This window comes from Hyperolius riggenbachi, chromosome 5 (assembly GCF_040937935.1).
Source record: "Hyperolius riggenbachi isolate aHypRig1 chromosome 5, aHypRig1.pri, whole genome shotgun sequence".
In the NCBI taxonomy this organism is placed as follows: Eukaryota; Metazoa; Chordata; class Amphibia; order Anura; family Hyperoliidae; genus Hyperolius; species Hyperolius riggenbachi.
The window spans coordinates 203,963,272-203,986,733 of NC_090650.1; the positions used below are offsets into that span (position 1 = coordinate 203,963,272).

The 23,462-nt window shown below is 43.0% G+C and overlaps 1 protein-coding gene across 2 annotated transcripts in view; it reads right to left on the minus strand.

Moving 5' to 3' along the window:
• The window catches only part of SLC9A3 (solute carrier family 9 member A3), a 178,622-nt gene that overhangs the window by 5,101 nt on the left and 150,059 nt on the right, over nt 1-23,462 (minus strand). For both annotated transcript variants that reach the window (XM_068236599.1, XM_068236598.1), the window contains exons 13-15: nt 21,000-21,173; nt 16,188-16,248; nt 2,187-2,297 (exon numbers count right to left, since the gene is read on the minus strand). In XM_068236599.1, coding sequence (XP_068092700.1) covers nt 2,187-2,297; nt 16,188-16,248; nt 21,000-21,173 — 346 coding nt within the window. The remainder of the gene's footprint in view (nt 1-2,186; nt 2,298-16,187; nt 16,249-20,999; nt 21,174-23,462) is intronic.

The following is a 23,462-nucleotide window of genomic DNA, read 5'->3' on the forward strand; positions in this document are numbered from 1 at the left end:
AAGAAGATCGCGCGCAGGGTGCGCATCTCCTTCTCGGGGGGCGGAGCTCCGCCCCGTCTTCAGTCTCCGAGCGGGAGACTGTTGGACGGCGTAATCGCCAGCACAGCGCTGCGATCAGCAGCAGCGCTGTACTGGAGACAGCTGTGTGACAGCGATAAGCTCTCATAGGCAGAAGCTTATGACAGCCGATCGCCGTGATTGGCTTTAGGGAGAGGGAAAAAATGAATTAAAAAAGACATTTTTTATAAAAATAAATACAAATAAATATTTGTTAAAAAACAAACAAACAACTGGGGGGCAATCAGACCTCACCAACAGAGAGCTCTGTTGGTGGGGAGAAAAGGGGGGGGGGGGGGTGAAATCACTCGTGTGCTGTGTTGTGCGGCCCTGCAGCTTGGCCTTAAAGCTGCAGTGGCCATTTTATTTTAAAAAAGGCCTAGTCTTTAGAGGGATTTAGCACTGTGGTCCTCAAGTGGTTAAGGAGGCACATTTTTGTTTATTTACAGCACAGGTGTCAAACTCCAGGCCTGGAGGGCCAGATCCATGCCTGTCTTTAGGATGGACTGAGAGGAATGTGTTCTACCTGATGGACCACTCCTTTCCTGAACAACTAGAGATCCTCTTGTTACTAAAGGGGACTTCTAGGTTTCACAGTAAGTCACTCCAGGGTGGAAGTGACTTCCACTTCTTTGAGCCCCAGGTATGGATCAGTGTTGCCAACTCATCCCTTTAATTACTGACACATCTAACTTATACAGGTTCTGGGGCTACTTGCACATAATCAGTGCCTTAACTGCATCTACCTAGCCACAAAACCTGTATAATTCATATGTGTCAGTAATTAAAGGGGTGAGTTGGCAACACTGGTATGGATGAGCCCAATGCCCATAATATTGGATAGAAGTGCTCTGTAAGTGAGGTGGAGGATTAGGTGCTCAGCTTTTGCAGAGTGCCCCAAAGCTCATGGAGAGCGTGGGTCGGTGTTAGTCAGGGACAGGGAGCAGCCCCACAGTTGTATTGATCTAGATTCAATGGGGAATACCAACCTTCATGGGGGATAAGGGATTCAAAGGGCTCTATTCACAATCACACATGCGGTAAGAGATTTGTTACCGCTATATTACTGCCAGTGATAATTTCCGCATTTTTTCCACATTCACTAAAAATGTTCCGCATGTTTCCCGCATGCGGGAACAATGTGTAAAAAAATTTGGGAAACATGCGTAATTACATAGTTAACATGCGGAAACCATGAGGAAAGAAGTGGCATAAAAAAGACTTGTCCAAAAAAAAAAAATTAAAGTTCAGCAAACACAGCACTCAAGGCTCCAGACTCCATTTAAGTCAATGGGAAGCGAAATATATCACCAAGTAGTAGTAGGTGATAAAAAATTCGGTAGTTAAGTCAGAAATAAGGCGCCCCCTTTTTTGTGAATTTTGATTTTTTTGAGGGAACTACCGACTTTTGCGGACTTTTACCGCATTTTTTTATGCATGCAGATAATTAATGCGTGCAATTTTGTGAATGTTAAGATGGTCTCATTTCAGTCGGGAATTTACCGCAAGTGCATTTCCGCATGCGGAAAATGATTTGTGAATAGAGCCCAAAGTGTTTGAAGGAGAGAGTCCGCACTGTCTATTTTAATTTTTTTATTTTTTTTTATTAATTTGTAATAGCTCCTAAAATTTTTAACGTTTCACCAACTGAGGAAAACCTGTTGAATCATGGGAATTCTAATGAAAATGTTGATTTTCTTAAAAAGTGGAAAAAAAAAATGTTGACGTTTCCACACATGGGAAGAAAATTTGGCGGTGAATGTGCATTTGTGGGCTCTGCAAGTAAAGCACAAATTTGGTGCAATAGACTTCAATACGAAAAGTCGAAATTCTGATCTAGTCAGGATCCAATTCAAAAATATTGATGGTTGGGATGGAATTGTATTGCACTCTGAATTAGGCAATGCCAGCCATCTCTAGTTTGCTCAGATTTCTTTGTCATTCGCTAGTGTTAGTGGGCCATGTTGGTGGGCCATTAGAAATACAAGTGGTGACAACAAAAGTGGACACTTTCCTTCACACGTTTCCTGTTTTGCACACTGTATGCAAATAATGTAAATAAATATAATGTAAATAAAATATATTGCACAAACAAAGATCTACACATTTTACATTTATGCCAACATTACCAAATGATGGTTCATTGTTTCCTTTATTCTCAGTCAAAGACTTCAAAAATGAAATGCTGTTATCAAGTTGAGTGTCATGCTCGAAAGTGTCCTCGTGTTCTAGGCCCATTTCTGTCAGAAAAAAATGCAGATTAAAATCTATAGAAAAACACATTTCTTGCTTTCTTTTTATGAATATTACTCCGTCTTTCTACACCTATTACATGGATATGTATATACACAGCACATACATAAAAAAAGTCTACACAGTTGTTTGCCGTCAAGATTCAACAGTAGCAAAAATAAAACAATATATATTGGTTTGCAAAAATATTCGGCCCCCTTGAAGTTTTCCACATTTTGTCATATTACTGCCACAAACATGAATCAATTTTATTGGAATTCCACGTGAAAGACCAATACAAAGTGGCGCACACGTGAGAAGTGGAACGAAAATCATACATGATTCCAAACATTTAAAAAAATAAAATAAATGCAAAGTGGGGTGTGCGTAATTATTCGGCCCCCAGAGTCAATAATTTGTAGAACCACCTTTTGCTGCAATTACAGCTGCCAGTCTTTTAGGGTATGTCTCTACCAGCTTTGCACATCTAGAGACTGAAATCCTTGCCCATTCTTCTTTGCAAAACAGCTCCAGCTCAGTCAGATTAGATGGACAGTGTTTGTGAACAGCAGTTTTCAGATCATGCCACAGCTTCTCGATTGGATTTAGATCTGGACTTTGGCTGGGCCATTCTAACACATGGATATGTTTTGTTTTAAAGCGGTATCGTCACCATAAAAATCAAATTTCAACAGCAACTGGTCTGAGTGTATTAAGTGATAAAGATGCTAATCCTGCATTCAAAACTTTCAAAACATTTTCTGCTGTTATGATTTGGAGTTATCATATACCTTAGGAGCACTGGCTCTTTAGTAGTCAGTGCCAAAGAATTGTATGCTGGGGGTTCTTTTTTATCTATAATATATTCCTCCTCTTCCCTTTATTTCCCTGCCTGCTGCTTATCTGAAACCTGATCCCCTAATCACTTGTGTTTACAAGCAAGGCTGAGGTGACTCAGCGATTGGAGGAGACAAGGAAAAAAGTAAAGGGCAGAAATGACATCACGAGTTAGCCTTTACTGTGGGCAAAAGACATGGCCCCCACCAGGAACAGAATTCTCGTCATTTACTATATAACATTCACTGAAATCAAAACGTGGACAGTACAAAACACGTGTTATGTAAGTAGATCAAGTATTTATCTACTTATATATGTGTTTTTTTTCCCTGGAATAGTATGGCTGGTCCTACTGCTTTAAACCATTCCACTGTTGCCCTGGCTTTATGCTTAGGGTCATTGTCCTGCTGGAAGGTGAATCTCCACCCCAGTCTCAAGTCTTCTGCAGACTCCAAGAGGTTTTCTTCCAAGATTGCCCTGTATTTGGCTCCATCCATCTTCCTATCAACTCTCACCAGCTTCCCTGTCCCTGCTGAAGAGAAGCACCCCCAGAGCTGCTGCCACCACCATATTTGACAGTGGGGATGGTGTGTTCAGAGTGATGTGCAGTGTTAGTTTTCCGCCACACATAGCGGTTTGCATTTTGGCCAAAAAGTTCCATTTTGGTCTCATCTGACCAGAGCACCTTCTTCCACATGTTTGCTGTGCAGGGCCGGCGCTACCATTAAGGCAAAGGAGGCAGCTGCCCCAGGACCCCAGAGCTTGTAGGGGCCCCCAGTGGCTACAAGAGGAAAAAATTTTTTTTCAAATCGGCCTTATAGTTTTTGAGAAAATCAATTTTAAAGTTTCAAAGGAAAAAAAAATACACATTTAAAAACCTGCCGACTTTAATGGTTAATAGCAAATCCACCTTAAATGCTAGAAACTCTATATTTGCAGGATATGTTAAGGAGATCATTAGAAATAAAAGGAAAAAACAATTTTTCAAAAAGACCTTATAGTTTTTGAGAAAATCGATTTTAAAGTTTTAAAGGAAAAAAGTATACTTTTAAATGCGGTAAATGTCAGTTTTAGTTGCAAACCTAATGGTAGTGTAATTTTACATGCATCAAACGAAAGCGCAATAAATTTCCTGACGGTGTTTCCAGGGGGTCCATACACAGCCGCAGCGCTTTGGCCAGGGATCGCTATACAGCCGCAATATGGCTGTATGAAGATCCCTGGCATTTTTTCCTATTTTCCCAATTTTTTTTATGTTTAGCGTGTGCGATTTTTTTTTTTTTTTTAAATTATGTGGGGTCCCCCCTCCTGAAACTTTTTAACCCCTTGTCCCCCATGCAGGCTGAGATAGCCAGAATGTGGAGCTCCGACCGATTGGGACTTCACACCCTGACTATACCAGCTGCAAAAAAAGTCCCTTAATGCCGATTTTTGTTCTGGGGTATCTGTTGGGGGGGCCCCCAGGTTTATTTTGCCCTGGGGCCCCATTGTTGCTTAAACCGGCCCTGTTGCTGTGTCCCCCACATGGCTTGTGGCAAACTGTAAACGAGACTTCTTATGCTTTTCTGTTAACAATGGATTTCTTCTTGCCACTCTTCCATAAAGGCCAACTTTGTGCAGTGCACGACTAATAGTTGTCCTATGGACAGATTCCCCCACCTGAGCTGTAGACCTCTGCAGCTCGCCCAGAGTCACCATGGGCCTCTTGACTGCATTTCTGATCAGCGCTCTCCTTGTTCGGCCTGTGAGGTTAGGTGGACGGAATTGTCTTGGTAGGTTTACAGTTGTGCCATACTCCTTCCATTTCTGAATGATCGCTTGAACAGTGCTCCGTGAAATGTTCAAGGCTTTGGAAATCTTTTTATAGCCTAAGCCTGCTTTAAATTTCTCAATAACGTTATCCCTGACCTGTTTGGTGTGTTCTTTGGACTTCAGGGTGTTGTTGCTCCCAAGATTCTCTTAGACAACCTCTGAGGCCATCACAGAGCAGCTGTATTTGTACTGACATTAGATTACACACAGGTGCACTCTATTTAGTCATTAGCACTCATCAGGCAATGTCTATCGGCAACTGACTGCACTCAGACCAAAGGGGGCCGAATAATTACGCACATTCCACTTTGCAGTTATTTATTTGTAAAAAATGTTTGTTTGGAATCATGTATGGTTTTCGTTCCACTTCTCACGTGTACACCACTTTGCATTGGTCTATTACGTGGAATTCCAATAAAACTGATTCAGATTTGTGGCAGTAAGATGACAAAAATGTGGAAAACTTCAAGGGGGCCAAATACTTTTGCAAACCACTGTAGCAAGTTTTCAACCCCTGTACCACATAATGTGGCAATATAAAGCATCCAATATGTGTGCCCCCTCATCTCCACCTCAGTGATTAAGTATTGAACATTATTCCCTTCCAAACAAGCATTTCATAATATACACATCTAATAGCCTGCAATAAAAGTGGGTCCACACTTGTATGCATGAAAAATTGTACTCATTTTTCCCACACACCACACATTGAGATCAGTACTGCACAACATCGATCCTTTTCTTGATTTGAAGCAGATTGGCCATGTTGGAAATTATCGAATGATGGGAAAATTCCCATCAATCTGACAGGAAAACTGCATCATGGGTACCAGGCATAACATAAGTTATAATAGCACAGCAATACACTGCAATGGTCCCACAATGGGTCCATTCACATTGATATGTTAGCTTCATGGTGCGTCAGATTCCTTCATAAATGATGCTGTAAAAGCCGATTTGTACGCAACCAGCAGTGGTGTAGCAGTAGTAGTTGCATAGGTTGTGACTGTACCAGGGCCCCTGGACTAGAGGGGCCCATAAAGGGCCCTCCTTAATCCATCTTATAAGCTTTTAACTGGTGCTATGCTGCTAATGGTGTGTACACACTTGAAAGATTAATGAAAGATATCAGACTAATTTTACCCCCTTCCATGTAGTATGAAAGCCATACTCTACCCAGTCTATTCTGTTGAGCTGAACACAGTCTATTCTATTGAGCTGATATGCAGATCAGACAATCATCTGCATATCTGAAAATCCATCCTGGTGGATCTGATCTGCAGATGAATGTCAGTTAAACAAGGTGTGTATGAGGATCTGCAGATATCATAGACTATGAATGCATTTTGCAGGAACGGATCTTTGGCAGGAACAGATCTTTTGCAGATACTGATCTTTTGTGTCTGTACAGCATCTTTGTGTGCAGCATCTTGCAAAGATTTCTATCTGATGGGGAGTTCAGCTCCATAGACTAGACTGTGTAGGTATGGCTCTCATACTACATGGAAGGGGGTAAAATTGGTCTGCGATCTTTCATTTTCCAAAGACTATGGTCTGATGTGTGTATGAGCCTTAAGATCTGCATGGGGCCCCAAGCACTTTATTACTACTAATCACTGCACATATAGAGGTATTCCTTATGGTGTCTACACACTTGAAAGATTAATATCTTTCAAGTGTGTACACACCATAAGGAATACCTCTATATGTGCAGTGATTAGTAGTAATAAAGTGCTTGGGGCCCCATGCAAAACTAACACTAGGACCCCAAGCTCTTCAGCTACACCAGTGGCTATCAGACAACACACACATTACTCCTGCATTACTAATGAATGACAATGAGGTACCATGCGTTTCAATATGTAGGTTGACAGAAGACACCAAATTTTAATTTCATTGTAAAGTCAGCCTCAAGCGCACATAGAGCTTGATTCCCTAAAAGGTAATAACTCATATCACGGCCATTTTCGCGCGCATTCGCGTTTGTGTGCGATCGCGAATTTGCGCGTGCAAACGAAATCATTTTTGCGTGAAAATTCGCATTTGCACGCTAAAACCCGCAATTTTGCACGCAAACGCAAGCGAAAACGGCCATGATATGAGTTATCACCTTTTAGTGAATCAAGCCCATAGTGAGAAAAGCAACTCATATCCAAAACCCTTGCAAATTGAAAGCATGGCCCAGGACAGTATATAAATCTGGTCTTCAGAAACTAGTATCACCATCTCCTGCCTGACCAGCATCACCTGACTTCCTCAGAAGCCTAGGATGGTGGCAATGGTACATAATGGTACATAAAAGACATAGAAATGAAAGATAATTACGGTACATGTTGGGGAAAAGGGGCAATCCTGAAAAGTTATCCAAGCTGGAGAATTACCGTATTTAAAGGGGTTCTATGGAGAAAATTATGCTGTTTCATTATCCCTACCATCAGTAATTTAATAGGGACAGTATAAATGTCTCCATAGAGCTTGTGTTAAAAAAAAAAAAGCTCCTAACACCAATTTTACTCTTCTACACAGCTGATCTGCATCATTAATGACGGAGTAGTGACGGGTTGGCTAATACCTGCTCTTCCCTTACTGCTACCAGCCTTGTTTCTCTCTCTGCCACAGCTGATTTATAACTCGGCTCACACACTTTACAGCTGTGCTATTGCAGGCTTCTCACATGTAGCTATAAAGTAACTAAATAAACAACAACACGGCTCTGAAGTGTGTGAACCGTGTTGTTGTCTATTTAGTTACTTTATAGCTACATGTGAGAAGCCTGCAAAAACATGACTCTGAAGTGTGTGAACTGAGTTATAAATCAGCTGTTGCGGAGAGAGACAGAATGCTGATAGCAGCCAGGGAACAGCCAGCCCGTCGCTACCACGTGAGGAACACAAAATGGTTTAAAGATGTGCCCTGGTGTGTAATAAAAGCGTTTAAAAACAGTTTAAAATTGATAAAAAAAAAATGAGGTAGCTTACCTCAATGATGAAAAATCTTTATGGTGCAAAAGATTTTATTAGAGATAGCACAGGCAATGCGTTTCGCGGGTCTGAGCCCGCTTCCTCAGGCTAATAACAGTGCCAAACTAAATGAAAAGTCCAGCGTAGGGAGCCCTTTGTACCAATTCTGTATTTTACATATTGGTGTACACCATTGTCTGCATTATTTTGTACCCTATTTTTGTTTCTTACATTGTACAGTGCCACAGAATATGTTGGCTCTTGCTAAATTAATAATAATAATAAAAATGCTAAGTTGGAGAACTGGCCTCCTTCGGTTTTGTTTAAGTTTGGGCTTTAACCTTTAGACGACCGCTCCGCGCCAAGCGGGAATTTAGATTCAATGAAATGTCCGAGAAGTTCTTGGACAGACAATATCCTGACTGCCTGGTTGCAGAGGCGCACAGAGCGGCAGCGTGTACAACTCCGGGACCTAGGGGAAGTGCTGGAAATTGTATTCCTTTTGTGACACATTATAGTGTCATTAGTAAGGATGTGGCACGTATAATTAAAAAACATTGGTCTTCTCTTGCCCAGTCACTTCCTATGATCCCTGAGCTCCACAACCCTCCATTGTTTTCTTATAAAAGGGCCCCTACTCTAAAGGTGCATACACACGCACTACCAAATGCAACGACGGGTCCGCCGGACCATCCTGCTGGGCAGTCTTTAGCCGACAGTATGCGCGTGTGCACGCGCTGTCGGCAGACTGATAAGGCTATTTCTGAACGATCTGCTGAGGACACTTGTCAGGCCCCCAGAGGGATCTAGAAGAGGGATGTACCCTGGCCCTGCCTAAACTGTGTGCACTGAAACTCTGTAATCAGAAGTAACTACTTTACACATCCAAGGTCAGGCACAAGGTTTAATATTAAGGGGATATACAATTGCGATTCACAATATGTGATCTATATTTTGAAATGCCCATGTGGCCTTTTATGTAGGAGAAACAACTCAAATATTTAAGGTTAGATTATCAGCTCATAAACACACAATCACCTTTTATATGATCCCTTGGTCCCCTGTCATTTGATAGGCAATATGTAAGATTAACTGTCATACTGAGAGGTATAAGTTCATTTACTCGGTGCATTAGGCCTGGTTCTGCTTTGATGCATCAGCGCTGTTCACGCTGTTTTGCTGATGTGTCTGCTACTCATACCCGTACCTGCAGCCCCTTTGAGCATTTAACATCTCTATGGCAACGCGCCACGACTGGTGCCGTTGCCATATAGGAAGATATAATGCCGTCTGGTTGGTGGGTTCTCCCACGTGATCAGCCGGTGTAGGCAGTGACGTGCGTATTCATAATGTGATGTAGTATATAAACTGATGTTTGAATGTACTATAATGAGACTGCCATGGCTTGATAAAGGAGCTAGTCCATCGCTCTGAAACGTCGCTGTCTGTGCTATATGTACTATATGACAGAGCTATTGGTTGGTGCCGGCGTCATTTTCTTCCTACCAGAATTCGAGTGGTGACTGAGCTTGCCGTGGCACATCCATTGATTACTACTTTGGGGTTGTGCATTTCTTCGATTTTGCTTAAAAAATAAATAAATAAACATCCTGGCAGGGATCAGACCCCACCAACAGAAAGCTCTGTTGGTGGGCAGAAAAGGTGGGGGGGGATCACTTGTGTGCTGAGTTGTGCGGCCCTGCAGCGAGGCCTTAAAGCTGCAGTGGCCTATATACTGAAAAATAAGTTGGTCTTTAGTGTGATTTAACACTGTGGTCCTCAAGTGGTTAAAGGGTACCTGAGGTGAGAAGGATATGGGGGCTGAATAATTTATTTTCATTTAAAACGATGCAAATTTCTTGGCTGTCCTGCTGGCTGTAGTAGAGTCTGAATCACAAACATGATATATGACTCTGATATAGGCTTCTAATACTTTAGGGCCATATACCCTGAACAATATGCAGATCAGATGATCTGACTTCAGACTGAATGGATTAGCCATATGCTTGTTTCAGGGGTGTGATTCAGACACTACTACAGCCAAAGAGATCCGCAAGACTGCCTGGGAACTTGTATTGTTTAATATGAAATAAACAGGACAGACTCCATATCACTCTCACCTCATGTTCCCTTTAAAGAGAATCTGAAGCGAGAATAAATCTCGCTGATTCTCTTATAATTAGCAGGGGCATGTTTGCCCCTGCTAAAACGCCGCTATACCGCCGCTGAACACGGGGGTCCCTTACCCCCCAAATCCCCCCCTGCAAAATCCACGACCAACTTGGTCGTGGATTTTGCTGCTGCTGGAGGCAGAGCTAATAGCTGTAGCTCTGCCTCTCATCGCATCTATCAGGCGGCGGAACTGCGCTTTTCCCCGCCCCTCTCAGTGAAGGCAGACTGGGAGGGGCGGGGAGAGGCGGCGATCAGTGCTGACAGAGGTGCTAACAGACGCGCTGAGAGGCAGGGCTATAGCCGTTAGCCCTGCCTCATCAGAAAGTGATCCCTGCGCTGCACGGAGGGGATTTGGGGGATAATGGACCCCCGTTCAGCGGCGGTATAGCGGCGTTTTAGCAGGGGCAAACATGCCCCTGCTATATATAAGAGAATCAGCGAGATTTATTCTCGCTTCAGATTCTCTTTAAGAACACACTTCAAAGTGTTTCTATAAAGGCAGTGTCTGACTGGGAAGGGGAGAAACTGGAGAAATTGCTGGCCAAACAGCAGTAATCAGGTGTTGCTGCTCACAGTGAAGACTTGCTTCAGGTTTCTATTGGGAGTGATAACACAGGGTTACTGCTGCTTGGCCAGCAGTTGGATTCCCTCAGCTTTTCCACCTCCCAGTCCAACACTCTATGGCCTAGTGCACACCAAACACCGCTAGCAGATCCGCAAAACGCTAGCGTTTTTGAAGCTTTTTTTCTTATTATTATGAAGCGTTTTGCTAGCGTTTTGCGGTTTTGTGTAGCATTTTTTACTTAAAGTGAAGCGTTTTTGGTAGCGTTTTTGTGTAGCAGATTACAGATATTGTTACAGTAAAGCTGTTACTGAACAGCTACTGTAACAAAAACGCCTGGAAAACCACTCTGATCTGGTGTTTTATCAAGCGTTTTGCGTTTTTCCTATACTTAACATTGGAGGCAGAAACGCCTCCGAAATCCAAAAAATGCTGCAGCCCGAGAGTTTGCGTTTCAGCTAAAACCGACCCGCTCTGGTGTGCACCAGCCCATTGAAATACATTACCCAAGCGTTTCCTCAGCCGCAAGCGTTCCTAAAAATGCAACCGAATTGCTCTGGTGTGCACTAAGCCTATAAGGAAAGGCAGTGAATCTAAGATACACATTGGCACCTGCTGTTATTGATGCTTAAAGTTACTGATCTACGGTGCTAATTTAGATGTGAATTCCTTTATTAATAATTCTCCATGAATTCTTTCCATGTTAGACTTCTACTACTGCTACTACTACTTTAAGTATTTCTATATGTAATTTTATACTTGCTTTATACGCTGTAATTTCTTTTTGACCACTAGATGGCAGGGTTAAGCTTTATTTTGTATGTAAATATGCATTTGTTGTTTTGCAAAATACAAATTTGGCTTCTGAAGACACTATTTTCACAAGGTGAATATGCAAACCATTCCTCTATGTCCCTAAAAAACAAGACATACATCCAGAAGCAGTGTCAATGACTGTTTCAGGCCCTTTGGCCTTTATCAGTATCAGTACAAGGCAAAGATTGATAAGGCTCTACGAGTAGGACTTCTAAGGCAGAAGAGCTACAGAGTACTCAGTTATAGTTCATCTACTTTTTTGTTTATTTTACTCCCTTCACTCAGCTCAGTTAGGGTGTGCCACCCAATACACCTCTTTATACCAGTGAGGTTGCTGAAGTTTCAGCTACGGCAGCTTGCTAGAACTTCCATCTAGTTCTCCATTCGCTACTGAAGGATGCAAAAGCCTACCTCCTGGTGACATCCTGGCAATTGCATCATTTACCCCCACCCTTTACCATTCAATCAAGGACAGACATGGTTGTCTTTTCCATGGACCTCATCCACGGGTCTGGGGCTTAGAAAATGTGACACTATGGAGCGCAGTAATATGGGACTGATGCACGAGTTCCTGGAATGTGTCAAGGAGGATAAGTTGGGTAAGCGCTGACTGGAGACAATGTGGCTCAGAGTGCTTTGGGTCATTGGCTGTCATTTGGAATTTTGAGCGTGGGTATTTACAATTATGTTAGTATTACACACTCTGTTGATGCTGCCACCAGTGGTTAGCCTTGGCTCTCCTAAAACATTGAATTTAAGTGGCCAATTTAGTTTTTACCAGAAACCCATAATGAATGAAAGACTGCTATTGCTACTGAATAGTGCATTCTTTGCAGCTGGTGACAATTAAGTTGTGGATTCTGGGATTGCCTCACTTAAAATAGGGAGAGCAGGGTGACCCTGCTATGTGGAAAAGACCAAGGCATAGTCATGTATAACTGGTTGAGAGCAGGGCTGGTGGATGTCAGACAAGGCCAAGATCACAGGTCAAGGTAAGGACTGGTGGAAGGTAAGAGACTGGCCTGAGGCCAGGGCAGGCTAGGTCAAGATACTGACTGAGGTCAGGATCAGGGAACATGTCAAGAGCAGTTAGACAGGCCATATCGGTTACTGGAGTAGGGGAATGGGAGCAGATGTACAAGCTGGATCAACATTGGAGCAGAAGATCAAGTATAGTCAAGCAAACCAGATCAGTAAGAGGAGCAGGAGATCAGGAGATATAAAACAGGCCAAGGTCTCGAGAAATAACTAGTAATGCAGTTTATAATCATTTCAAGTAGTGAGTTGGCCACTTCTCAATTAAATGGCATAATTACAGGAAAACAAAAAAGAGGGTGAGAGTTTTATGGCCCATGAATAATAATTCAAATATTATAAAACAGCTTTTATTTATAAACTTAATTGGTAAACAGATAGGACAAACACAGTTAAAGTCCATATGTCATGTACCGTAATTGTGTCATGAATGGCCTAACACACGTTTCACGACTTTGAAAAAAATGCTTCTTTAGAGACAAAAAGTTGCAAAATTGTGACAAAAGGTAGTTAAAAACATAGTGTGTAGAATCTGGTATACATCCATGTCTTAAATGCTCCAGGCATCCTTTTCATCTGGCCAGCCAAGTGCCAGTTAGCATAAATAACCAGTAATTATCACTGGAGTAATGGTTACAAGTCAGGTACTCTGTAGAAGTCAGGCAGACTGACTTTTACTGTGTTTGTCATATCTGTTAACCAATTAAGATTGTAATTAAAAGTGTCATTTTATAATATTTGCATTATACTTATCAACCACTTTACCACCAGGGGCGTAGAAACACGTACCGCCCCTGGTGGTACTGCCGCTGTCCGAGCTCCCACTCGCGCTCCCGCGCTCGTGCACGCCACCGCCCACTCATCAATGAACGGGAAAAACCATTCCCGTTCGTTGATCTCAGCCCCCCAGCAATGATCGGCTGCTTCTATGAGGAGCAGCACGATCATTGTGATTTTCCCAGCCTCATTGTGCTTCCTGTAAGCGTACTTCCAGACGCTTACAGGTCGCATGAACAAAAAATTACTGTGGCCATCTTTTGGCCAAATAGTAAAGCTACATCCAAAAACATTTTTCAGAAATAAATACCTAGTTTTACATTATAAATTAACTCATTACCTCCCACACGCCCCAATTTTTTTTCGTAATAAAAAGAAAAAAAAATTACAATAAAAAAAAGAATACATAAATAGTTACCTTAGAGACTGAACTCTTTAAATATTTATGTCAAGAGTGTATAACACTGTTACTTTATAAACTATGGGATTGTAATTAAGGATAGACGCAGAACTGAAAAAAATGCACCTTTATTTCCAAATAAAATATTGGCGCCAAACTGTAACGATTGGTGTTAGCACACAGAGAGAATCTGATTATTGGTGATCTGCAGTATCACCAAGAATGCAGATATATACCCGATTACTGATGATCTGCAGAATCACCGATAATCAGATATATTGCTAACCTCTGGATACCTATAGGTATGTGAGTGTTTGGTGTAACAGTAATACTTTGAGCAACGCGCCTGCAGAGCAGGCGATATCAAGCAGTAAAGAGACACTGCTCTGGGAGCACAGGAACCTTCCAGCAGACTGAGGCTCTCCAAGGGGAGGAGTCAGGCTGGAGACAGGAAGGGCCAGAGAGTGAGTGACACCTGAAGGTGGATGTCACTAACTGATCTGGACACTATCTCTTAAGGGGAGAGATAGCTCTCGAGGTCGGGCACGCCTGGTCGGTAACACACTGACAGACAAAGTACAAAGACAGAAGGCTGATTCGGTATCCAAGGCAAGCAGGTTCTGGCAACGGAATATCAGATATGCGAGGTACCGAATCAGAAGACAGAGGAGTAGTCGGAAAAGCTATAAGTCATAACAGATATCAAACAATGCCTATTCTGGGTGCGAGGTCCTTGGTCTCAGCACCCCGGAAATAGTCTGAAGAATACACAGATGATAATACAATTCCCTAGACTGTGTGCGAGGTCCATGGTCTCAGCACCCTGGAACTAGTCTGAAAAATAACACAGATGGTAGTACAGTTCCCTAAGCTGGGTGTGAGGTCCTTGGTCTCTACACGCTGGAACTAGCTAAAGCATAAACAGAATACAATTCAAAATAATCTGGCTAAGTTTGAATTCCCAGGTCCACCTGGTTCAAACACACTGAAGGATCTGACTAGGTCTGAGTGCTTCCACGTAGTGATCGCAACGGCAGACAACTTGCAAGTGACCAGCAGGAACTATATATGGAGTAGTGCTCTCCAGCACCACCCCTAATTGCTCAACCAATAGTATCCTGCTCTGGAGTCAGCTGATCGGCGTGGTCAGCTGACTCTTCCTGCTTAGTATAAGAGTTCTGCCTCTCAGCGCGCACGCGCGTGTATTCCTAAGCCTATGTGCACTAACAGACTCAGCCACACCAGACACGCGCTGCCGCGTGCAAACCGCCGCGCTGGACGCGGAACCAGCCGCCTTACTGTTGTTGCATGCGGCGGCTTTTCCGCGTTCTGCCCTGCTACCAGACACACGCTTCCGCGTGCAAACCACTGCACTGGACGCGGAATCAGCCGCCTGCTCAGTAGCACATGCGGCGGCTTTTCTGCGATCTCTCACATAAACATTGTGATAGGGACATAATTTAAACGGTGTAATAACCGGGGCAAATGGGCAAATACAATACATGGTTTTTAATTTGGAGGCATGTATTATTTTAAAGCTATAATGGCTGAAAACTGAGAAATAATGAATTTTTTCAGTTTTTTTCTTATTCTTCCTGTTAAAATGCATTTACAGTAAAGTAGCTCTTAGCAAAATGTACCACCCAAAGAAAGCCTAATTGGTGGCGGAAAAAACAAGATATACTTAATTTCTTGTTATAGACGAATGAATGGAAGGAGCGCTGAAAGGTGAAAATTGCTCTGGTGGTCAAGTGGTTAAAACCCTCACCCTGTTTTTTTGTTTACCTATAATTATGTAGAAATGTAGGTAACTAAATGGAGCTTCTTGGGACTAGCAGCAATATGTGCTGTCAGGATGCTATAATGGCGCCTCTGGCGCTCACTTTCCTGCAAATGTGCCTTTGTGCACAGTTCTTGCACATGCATATGCAAAAACAAATGCAACAAAACACAGGCATGCATATGTTCCTAATGAAGACCACACTCAGCACGCATGCGTACAAGATTGTGGTTCCTCTAGATCAGTCATGTGAAAAAAATCTCAGCAGTCTGGGAGGGGGAATATTACATCATCGGGGCTCCTAACAGTTCTCGCCCGGACCACTTGACTAGGTATTGTAGAGTTCCTCCCCTTTGTAGGTTCAAGGAGGGTAAAGTCTAGGGTGCCAGTATATCTGTGCCTATAGGCTCCAGTGATGTAAATCCAGACCTGTATGCTTATAACCTTTCCTCTGAGTTTACTCTGAAGGGTTATTCTCATACCTTACTATTAAAATACCTTTAAAGCTCCTAGCATGTAAAATAAGTTTCATATTATGTTTTACCTTTTTAGTACTTTTTCAATTCCTAGGTGCTGAAATGTATATATATATATATATATACCGTATATTAAAAGTACATTTTATGCAAGTAATTTTATACTCATAAGTAATATTTTAGAGAAAGCATTTAGTCAAAAGGTTCCTACAGACAGGGGATATACTGTATATATATATTTATATATATATCACTGATAGAAAAATGTTACCATGAAGTTTGTTTTCATTTGGAATGCCTCCATTGTGCAGCATGGTCACAGTGCTACTTCTCTGTAAAAAAAAGAAACATAAAAAGAAAATTCACCATATATGCTAAAAGGAAGTTGCACAGTAAATTATGTTAGACTTCACTGTTGCATGCCATATAATGGGTTGCTAATATGCCTCTTTATAATGATGACTTCTCAAGTTCACAAACACTTCTAAAGTACACATACACTTATCAGTATTGTATTTGCATCTGGGTGTAAAGGTACATACACACATCGGATTTTTCCAAACGACCCGTCATTTGGACGTCAAATCTGGCGTGTGTACAGTCGGTCGTTCAGCTGATAACAATGGTTTTGATGGATCCACTAGGCGGATCCGTCAAAACCAGCATTATCAGCTGAACGACCGACTGTACACACGCCCGATTTGACGTCCAAACGGCGGGTCGTTTGGAAAAATCCGACATGTATATGAGCCTTTAGAGTTCAGCTATTATATAGCCGAACTAAAGCTATCGGCGCAGCATGCAGAGAGTGTGACGAATCGGCGCCAGGGTTCAGCTACTATATAGCTGAGTTCTGATAATTTGCGGCACAGATATAGCTGGGTAACTTTATCAGCTATATGTAAAACTGAATACCGTTATCAGCTGTGGCACACTTAGTTATAGGAGGGTTAGAGTTAGGCATAGTTATAGGAGGGTTAGTGTTAGGTGATAGGAATAAAAGTTAGTGTTAGACATAGTTATAGGAGGATTAGTGTTATGCTGGGTACACACTATAAGATTTTCTGGCCGATTTACTGTCAGATCAATTATTTCCAACATGTTCTATTTACTTTCCGATATCCACGCATTTTCTGCTCGATTTCCAATTAAAGTGCACGGAAATTGATCTGAAAATGCTCGGAAAGTGATCGGAAAGCAAATCGAACATGTTGGAAATAGTCGATCTGACAGTAAATTGGCCAGAAAATCTCATAGTGTGTACCCAGCATTAGGCTTATTTAGGCTCACGCGACAGTGAGCGGCATGGCGGCTGTCTCCGCGCCTCAGCCGGCGATTTCCGCCGCACTAATACATGGTGGAGTTTTGCCTGGGACTGTGAGTAGAGGGGAGGCCGCCGCAGTGGTGAGCGGCCTGGCGGCTGTCTCTGTGTCTCAGCCGGCGGCCTCCGCCGCGCTATTACATGGTGGAGTTTTGCTTGGTCCTTCAGTTGCACATAGACTGAGGGCTACCTGCGCGCGCGCGCCAGGCGACAGGACCTTTATGCGAATAGAAGGGGAGTCAGCTGATCGGCTGGTCAGCTGACTCCAGCAGTGCTCCTGATTGGCTGAGTGACTGGGGCGGCGCTATGGGGCGCTCTCAGTATATATAGGACATGCCTGTCAGTAGCTCCTCGTCTGCTGTTGCAAATGCTACGTGTTAGCACTCAGACCTAGTCCGATCCCAAAGTGTGCTAGAACCAGCAGGAGCTGGGGATCCACACTTAGTCAGATTCTATTGATAGCTAAAGTACTAATTGAATTGTATTATTTGTTATGACCTTCTGCTAGCCTTGACTACTCTTCTGCTTACTGATTCTGTGCTTCTGCCTATCTGATCCTGTTGCCGACTCAGCCTGAACACTACTCTGATTTAGCCTTCTGTCTTTGTACCTTATCTGTCCGTGTGTTGCCGAATCTGCCTGTCTGACTCTCCTGCCCTCACCAGAGAGCCTAGTCCCTGGTGAGGGATTTTTCTGTACAGCTAACCACCTGCTCCTCAGGTGACCAGTAGCTGCAGTACAGTCTGAATCACCTGCTCCTCAGGTGACCAGTAGCTGCAGTACAGTCTGAATCACCTGCTCCTCAGGTGACAAGTAGCTGCAGTACAGTCTGAATCACCTGCTCCTCAGGTGACCAGTAGCTACAGTACACTCTTAGTCACCTGCTCCTCAGGTGACCAGTAGCTGCAGTACAGTCTGAATCACCTGCTCCTCAGGTGATCAGTAACTACAGTACACTCTTAGTCACCTGCTCCTCAGGTGATTAGGAGCTGCAGTATAGTGTTAATCACCTGCTCCTCAGGTGATCACCGGCTGCAGTGCAGTCTGAATCACCCGCTCCTCGGGTGATCAGTATTCGTTGTATTACTGTTGCACCAAACACCTATCTTTACATCTCGTTGTCCTGTGTCTCGCTATACTTGCATTATTGGTGATTCTGCAGATCACTACATAATCAGGTATAGCATCTGTATTATTGGTGATACTGCAGATCACCAATAATCAGAAAATCTGTTCTTGCTGACACCGATCGTTACAGATTAGAAGTTAGTGTTAGGCGTAGTTATAGGAGAGTTAATGTTAGGTTATAGGAAAAGAAGTTAGTTAGGCATAGTTTTATGGGGGTTGGAGCTACATAGTCATTTGGGTTGAAAAAAGACATACGTCCATCGAGTTCAACCAGAGAACAAAGTACAACACCAGCCTGCTCCCTCACATATCCCTGTTGATCCAGAGGAAGGCAAAAAACCCTTATAAGGCATGGTCCAATTAGCCTCAAAAGGGAAAAAATTCCTTCCCGACTCCAGATGGTAATCAGATAAAATCCCTGGATCAACATCACTGGGTAATACTTAGTAATTTGTAGCCATGGATGTCTTTCGTTAGGCAATAGGAATAGAAGTCAGTGTTAGGCATAGTTATAAGATGGTTAGTGTTAGGCAATAGGAATAGAAGTAAGTGTTAGGTATAGTTATGGGACGCTAGTGTAAGCAATAAGGTTAAAGGTTAGTGAGACATAGCTATAGGAGGGTTAGAGTTAGGCAATAGGATTAGAGGTTAGTGTTAGGCATAGTTACAGGAGGGTTAGTGTTAGGCGATAGGGTAGAGGTTAGTGCTAGGTAATGTTAGTGTTAGGGGCCTTTTACACTTAAAGAGTAACTGTTAGGCATGAAAAACAAAATCAATTCTCTATTTCTATCTGTTGATCATATAAAAGGATTGCTAAAAAGGCAATGCATAACTTTAAAATCAATCTTACTTTTTTATTGCAGAGATGAATCCACATGTGCCCAGCTCCTTAGTACGCAGGCAGTAATTAGCCTCAAAAGAGAAGTTGCAGTGCAGGCTGGGGCGGGGGGAGTTTCTGCACACACAGCTAGTTCAGCTTGATTGGCTGCAGCCTGTGTCACTCTCACTCCTTTTCCTCTCATTGGCTGCCTCCCATGACTGTCCGTGTCTGCCCTTCCCCACACTCCAGCCCGACAGGCATCTCAGCCGATTCATGAGGGCAGTGGCTGCTACCACCGCATCGCATCGTATCCATGGGGACCCCCGTCCCTGCTACCATTTCCTTAGGGATTCCCTGCATTTACAATAAACACTCGCTATTGGTGTGGGGAGGAGGGGGGGGGGGGTAAGGGAGGTAATGACCTCACCATTGGCTTCAGCTGGAGGGAGTAAAGATGGCCCCTGCCAGCGAACAGAATTCTCTCCATTTACCTTTTTTTATTTGATAAAGTTTACTGAAATCAACACTTGGACCGTGCAATACACATGTTATGTAAGTAGAGCTAGTATTTATCTGCATATATATATATATATATATATATATATATATATATATATATATATATATGTCGTTTTTTTATCTGACATAGGATGGCTGACAGCTCCTCTTTAATGCGTTGGTATGTGTTAGTGTGCATTAGTATTTGTTGGTACACTTTTTTTCCATAGCAGTGCATTGTGAAAAAGCTTTCACTTAAAACGTGTATAGTGGGAACTGTGCCATAGGAAAACATGGGCATTACTTTGAAAATCAGTTTTATTTCAGTTTTAACTGAGTGCAACTGATTAAGTGTAAAATGGGCCTTAGCAATAGGATTAGAGTGTTAGGCATTGGAGGGTTAAGGTAGCCATACACTGGTCGATTTGCCATCAGATTCGACCAACAGATAGATCCCTCTCTGATCGAATCTGATCAGAGAGGGATCGTATGGCTGTCTTTACTGCAAACAGATTGTGAACCAATTTCAGCCTGAAACCGTTCACAATCTGTGGTGGTGGTGGTGCTGCCGCCGCTCCCCCCGCCCGCATGCCCGCATACATTACCTGCTCCGGCCGGCGCGACTCCAGTCCCCAGGTCTCCGCTGTCTTCTCTGCTCTGGTCTCCGGGTCCGGCATGCTTCACTTCTTCCTGCCCGGCAGGAAGTTTAAACAGTAGAGCGCCCTCTACTGTTTAAACTTCCTGCCGGGCTAGAAGAAGTGAAGCATGCCGGACCCGGAGACCAGACCAGAGCGGAGACGGAGCAGTGGTGACCGGGGTGAGTCGCGCCGGCAGAGCAGGTAATGTATTGCCACTCTATTGCGTCGGTCGTCGGGCACTCGAACGCCGCTAGCGACGCGCTCCCTACCTGCGGGCGATCGACGGTAATTTCCCGCACGGAGCGATCGACGGGATCGATCTATTTCGGGACGAAATACATCGAAATTTAGCGTGTAGCGTGAACGATGTGACAGCAGATTCGATCCCAGTGATCGAATCTGCTGTCGATCGGCGGGGAATCGGCCTAGTGTATGGCCAGCTTTAGAGTTATAGGAGGGTTAGAGTTAGGCAATAGTATTAGAGGTTAGTGTTAGGCATAGTTATTAGAGGGTTGAATGATAACACTGGCGCTCAAATAAACACGTGGCTCTTTTCAATATAAAATGTTCTGCTTGCCTCATGTCTCATGAAAAGCATACAGCTGTAGAATCAACACCTGCGTATGTGTAGACAGAAAGCTAACAAAATCTCTGCCACATATTGCTAAAACAACTTACTCTTTGCCCCCGATCCCTCTTATAATTTTTATTAATGTGCTTTGGTTGTTTGCGGCCAAATTTGGTGGACTTGAAAGATTCTAAGCGCTTCTTCATTGTCCGTTCAAATATCTCTTTAGTTTGTTTTTCATCTTCGTCTACTGTAACTTCATGCCGACTATACAGGTGTCTTTGCTGTAATTAAAGGAGAAACATAATCAACAAATTGTAAATGTTCAAATAAGTTTTCTAGTGTGGAAAGATTATTCATATTGTGCAAATGTAAGATTTTAATGCTCAATTGAACAATCTGATCTGGTTTAGTAATTCCTGTGTATTGCTTTTATTCAATATTTATGCATTCCTTTATTATTATTATTATTATTATTATTATTATTACACATACACACTTATATACTGCTGGTATTTTTGACAGCAAATTGCACACAAAATTGAATGAACTAGCTGATCCTCAGTGGGGCAAATGATCACATACCCCTAACAAATCATAGAGCCAATGTTGGTATAAACCAGTTAAGCTAACAGTATAATTTGGGACATGAGGGGAATCCTCTGTAGAAAGTCCACATAAATGGAGGGAACACAAAAACTCCTTGCAGAGGTTGTTCTGGTTAGGATTCAAACAAAGCAGCTGAATTTGGCACGCCACCATGGACCACAATGTGCATTAGCCGCATGTCTGTCGGCTATTGGTTACTTATCACTGGGTCTCGTCTTTATATAGCCAAGCTCTGGATATCGGCTATGTGGCACCAGGGCTCGGCTATAATATAGCACAGCCTATTATTAGAGGATAGGACAGGGGCTTGGCTATGATATAGCTGCTATCTATGGGTTTGTGTTGGGGATAGGATAGAGGAAAGTGTAAAGATATGAGGATTCTAGGGAAAAGGGGTTAATGTTAGACGTATAGAGAGGGGTATGCAAGCGAAGCAGGTCATTTCAGCGACTGCTCCTCCTGGCACTGCGCCTGACCTGGGCGCCGCCATAAATATAATGTTGTTATATCTAAGGGCTCTGCCTCTGATGTAGGAGACCTGGGTTAAAATCTCAGCTCTGCCTATTTAGTAAATCTGCCCCTATTCAGTAAGGAGATCTTTGGGCAAGTCTCCCTAATACTGCTACTGCCTACTGAGTGCTCTCTAGTGGCTGCCTCGCAAGCGCTGTGAGTCTGACAGGAGAAAAGTGCTATACTAAAAAAAAAAAAAAAAAAAAGGAATTATATCTATGGCAGTGCAGCAGTGTAATTTGGGTGCTGGCAATTACCTCTCCCTCTGAGTTTCTACATCTCGGAAGGAGAATAGTAATAGTGTTAGGCAAAAAGATAGGCATATGCTTTGGGAGGGGTAAGTATTAGGTAACAGCCAATAGCAGAATATCCGTAATACAACATTATTGATATTCCAACTATCATCAAAACCTGGCATCAAAATGATGAGTCGATAGATAATTTACTACAGGTCCAATCTTATTCTGATCAATTTTTTGATCGCTTCTACACAAATTGATCAGAAAAACGTTGGAAGATCAGATCGGACTTGTCGGAAATTATCTATCGACCGTCTATCTGAGGGGAAATTGCATGGTGCATTCCCAACATAAGTAACATCTATACCATACATATGCAGATTCATACACAAATTCTACTTAGCCTCTGGGTCACCTGTGCACCTAGATAAGTGCTTCAAATTGGATGTGAACTTGATTAAAATTGAACTTTTCTTAGCATATAACCCATAAATCGCACAGGCGCATTCAACTGGGGGTTACCGATCTCTGGAATACCCTCTTGAGACTCCTGTACCTTTAAAAAAAATTCCCTGAAATCACTGAAGAGGGCAAGCTGGTAAATATACAGAGGCTTGCCTCCCGCAGGGTCTGTGGGAAAAACTCAGCTCTCTCACCATTGTAAAGACTGCATTTGGACGGCTACATAAGGTATTTCACAGGTTGAAAAGTTTTTGACAGTCCCTAAACTTCAGGAGGGCTGCCTGCAGCTTGTGTGAGACACTGGCAGGGACAGGACACACATTACAGGCAAGTAGCCTCTGTGTGATGTGGGACTGCAATACAGATACGCTCTCTGCTCTATCTCAGTCTCTCCACTCATCCTCTCTCCCTCATTCACCCTTGTTTTCCCCCTTCCCCTAGTGCTTGCTGGATGTGTCCGTGCTGCCATGAATTGCACCTTTGTGACAAAAAGTGTGTCTGCTGATATGAACATTAAATGTGGAGATATGTTTGCTTTCTATGCTGTGTTGTAAAGTTAGGTGTTAAAAGGCCCAGCACAACTGCAAGGGTTTGTTTGGCTATTCATTGCTGAAGATACTATTGATGGCAGTTGGTATTGGTATTGCTTTAGGGCTCATTCACACTGTGTGCGGCGAGTCATGACAGACAGCACCACACATAATGCCTGCAATGCAGGTAGCATGAAAGTCTATAGACTTTCATGTTACCATT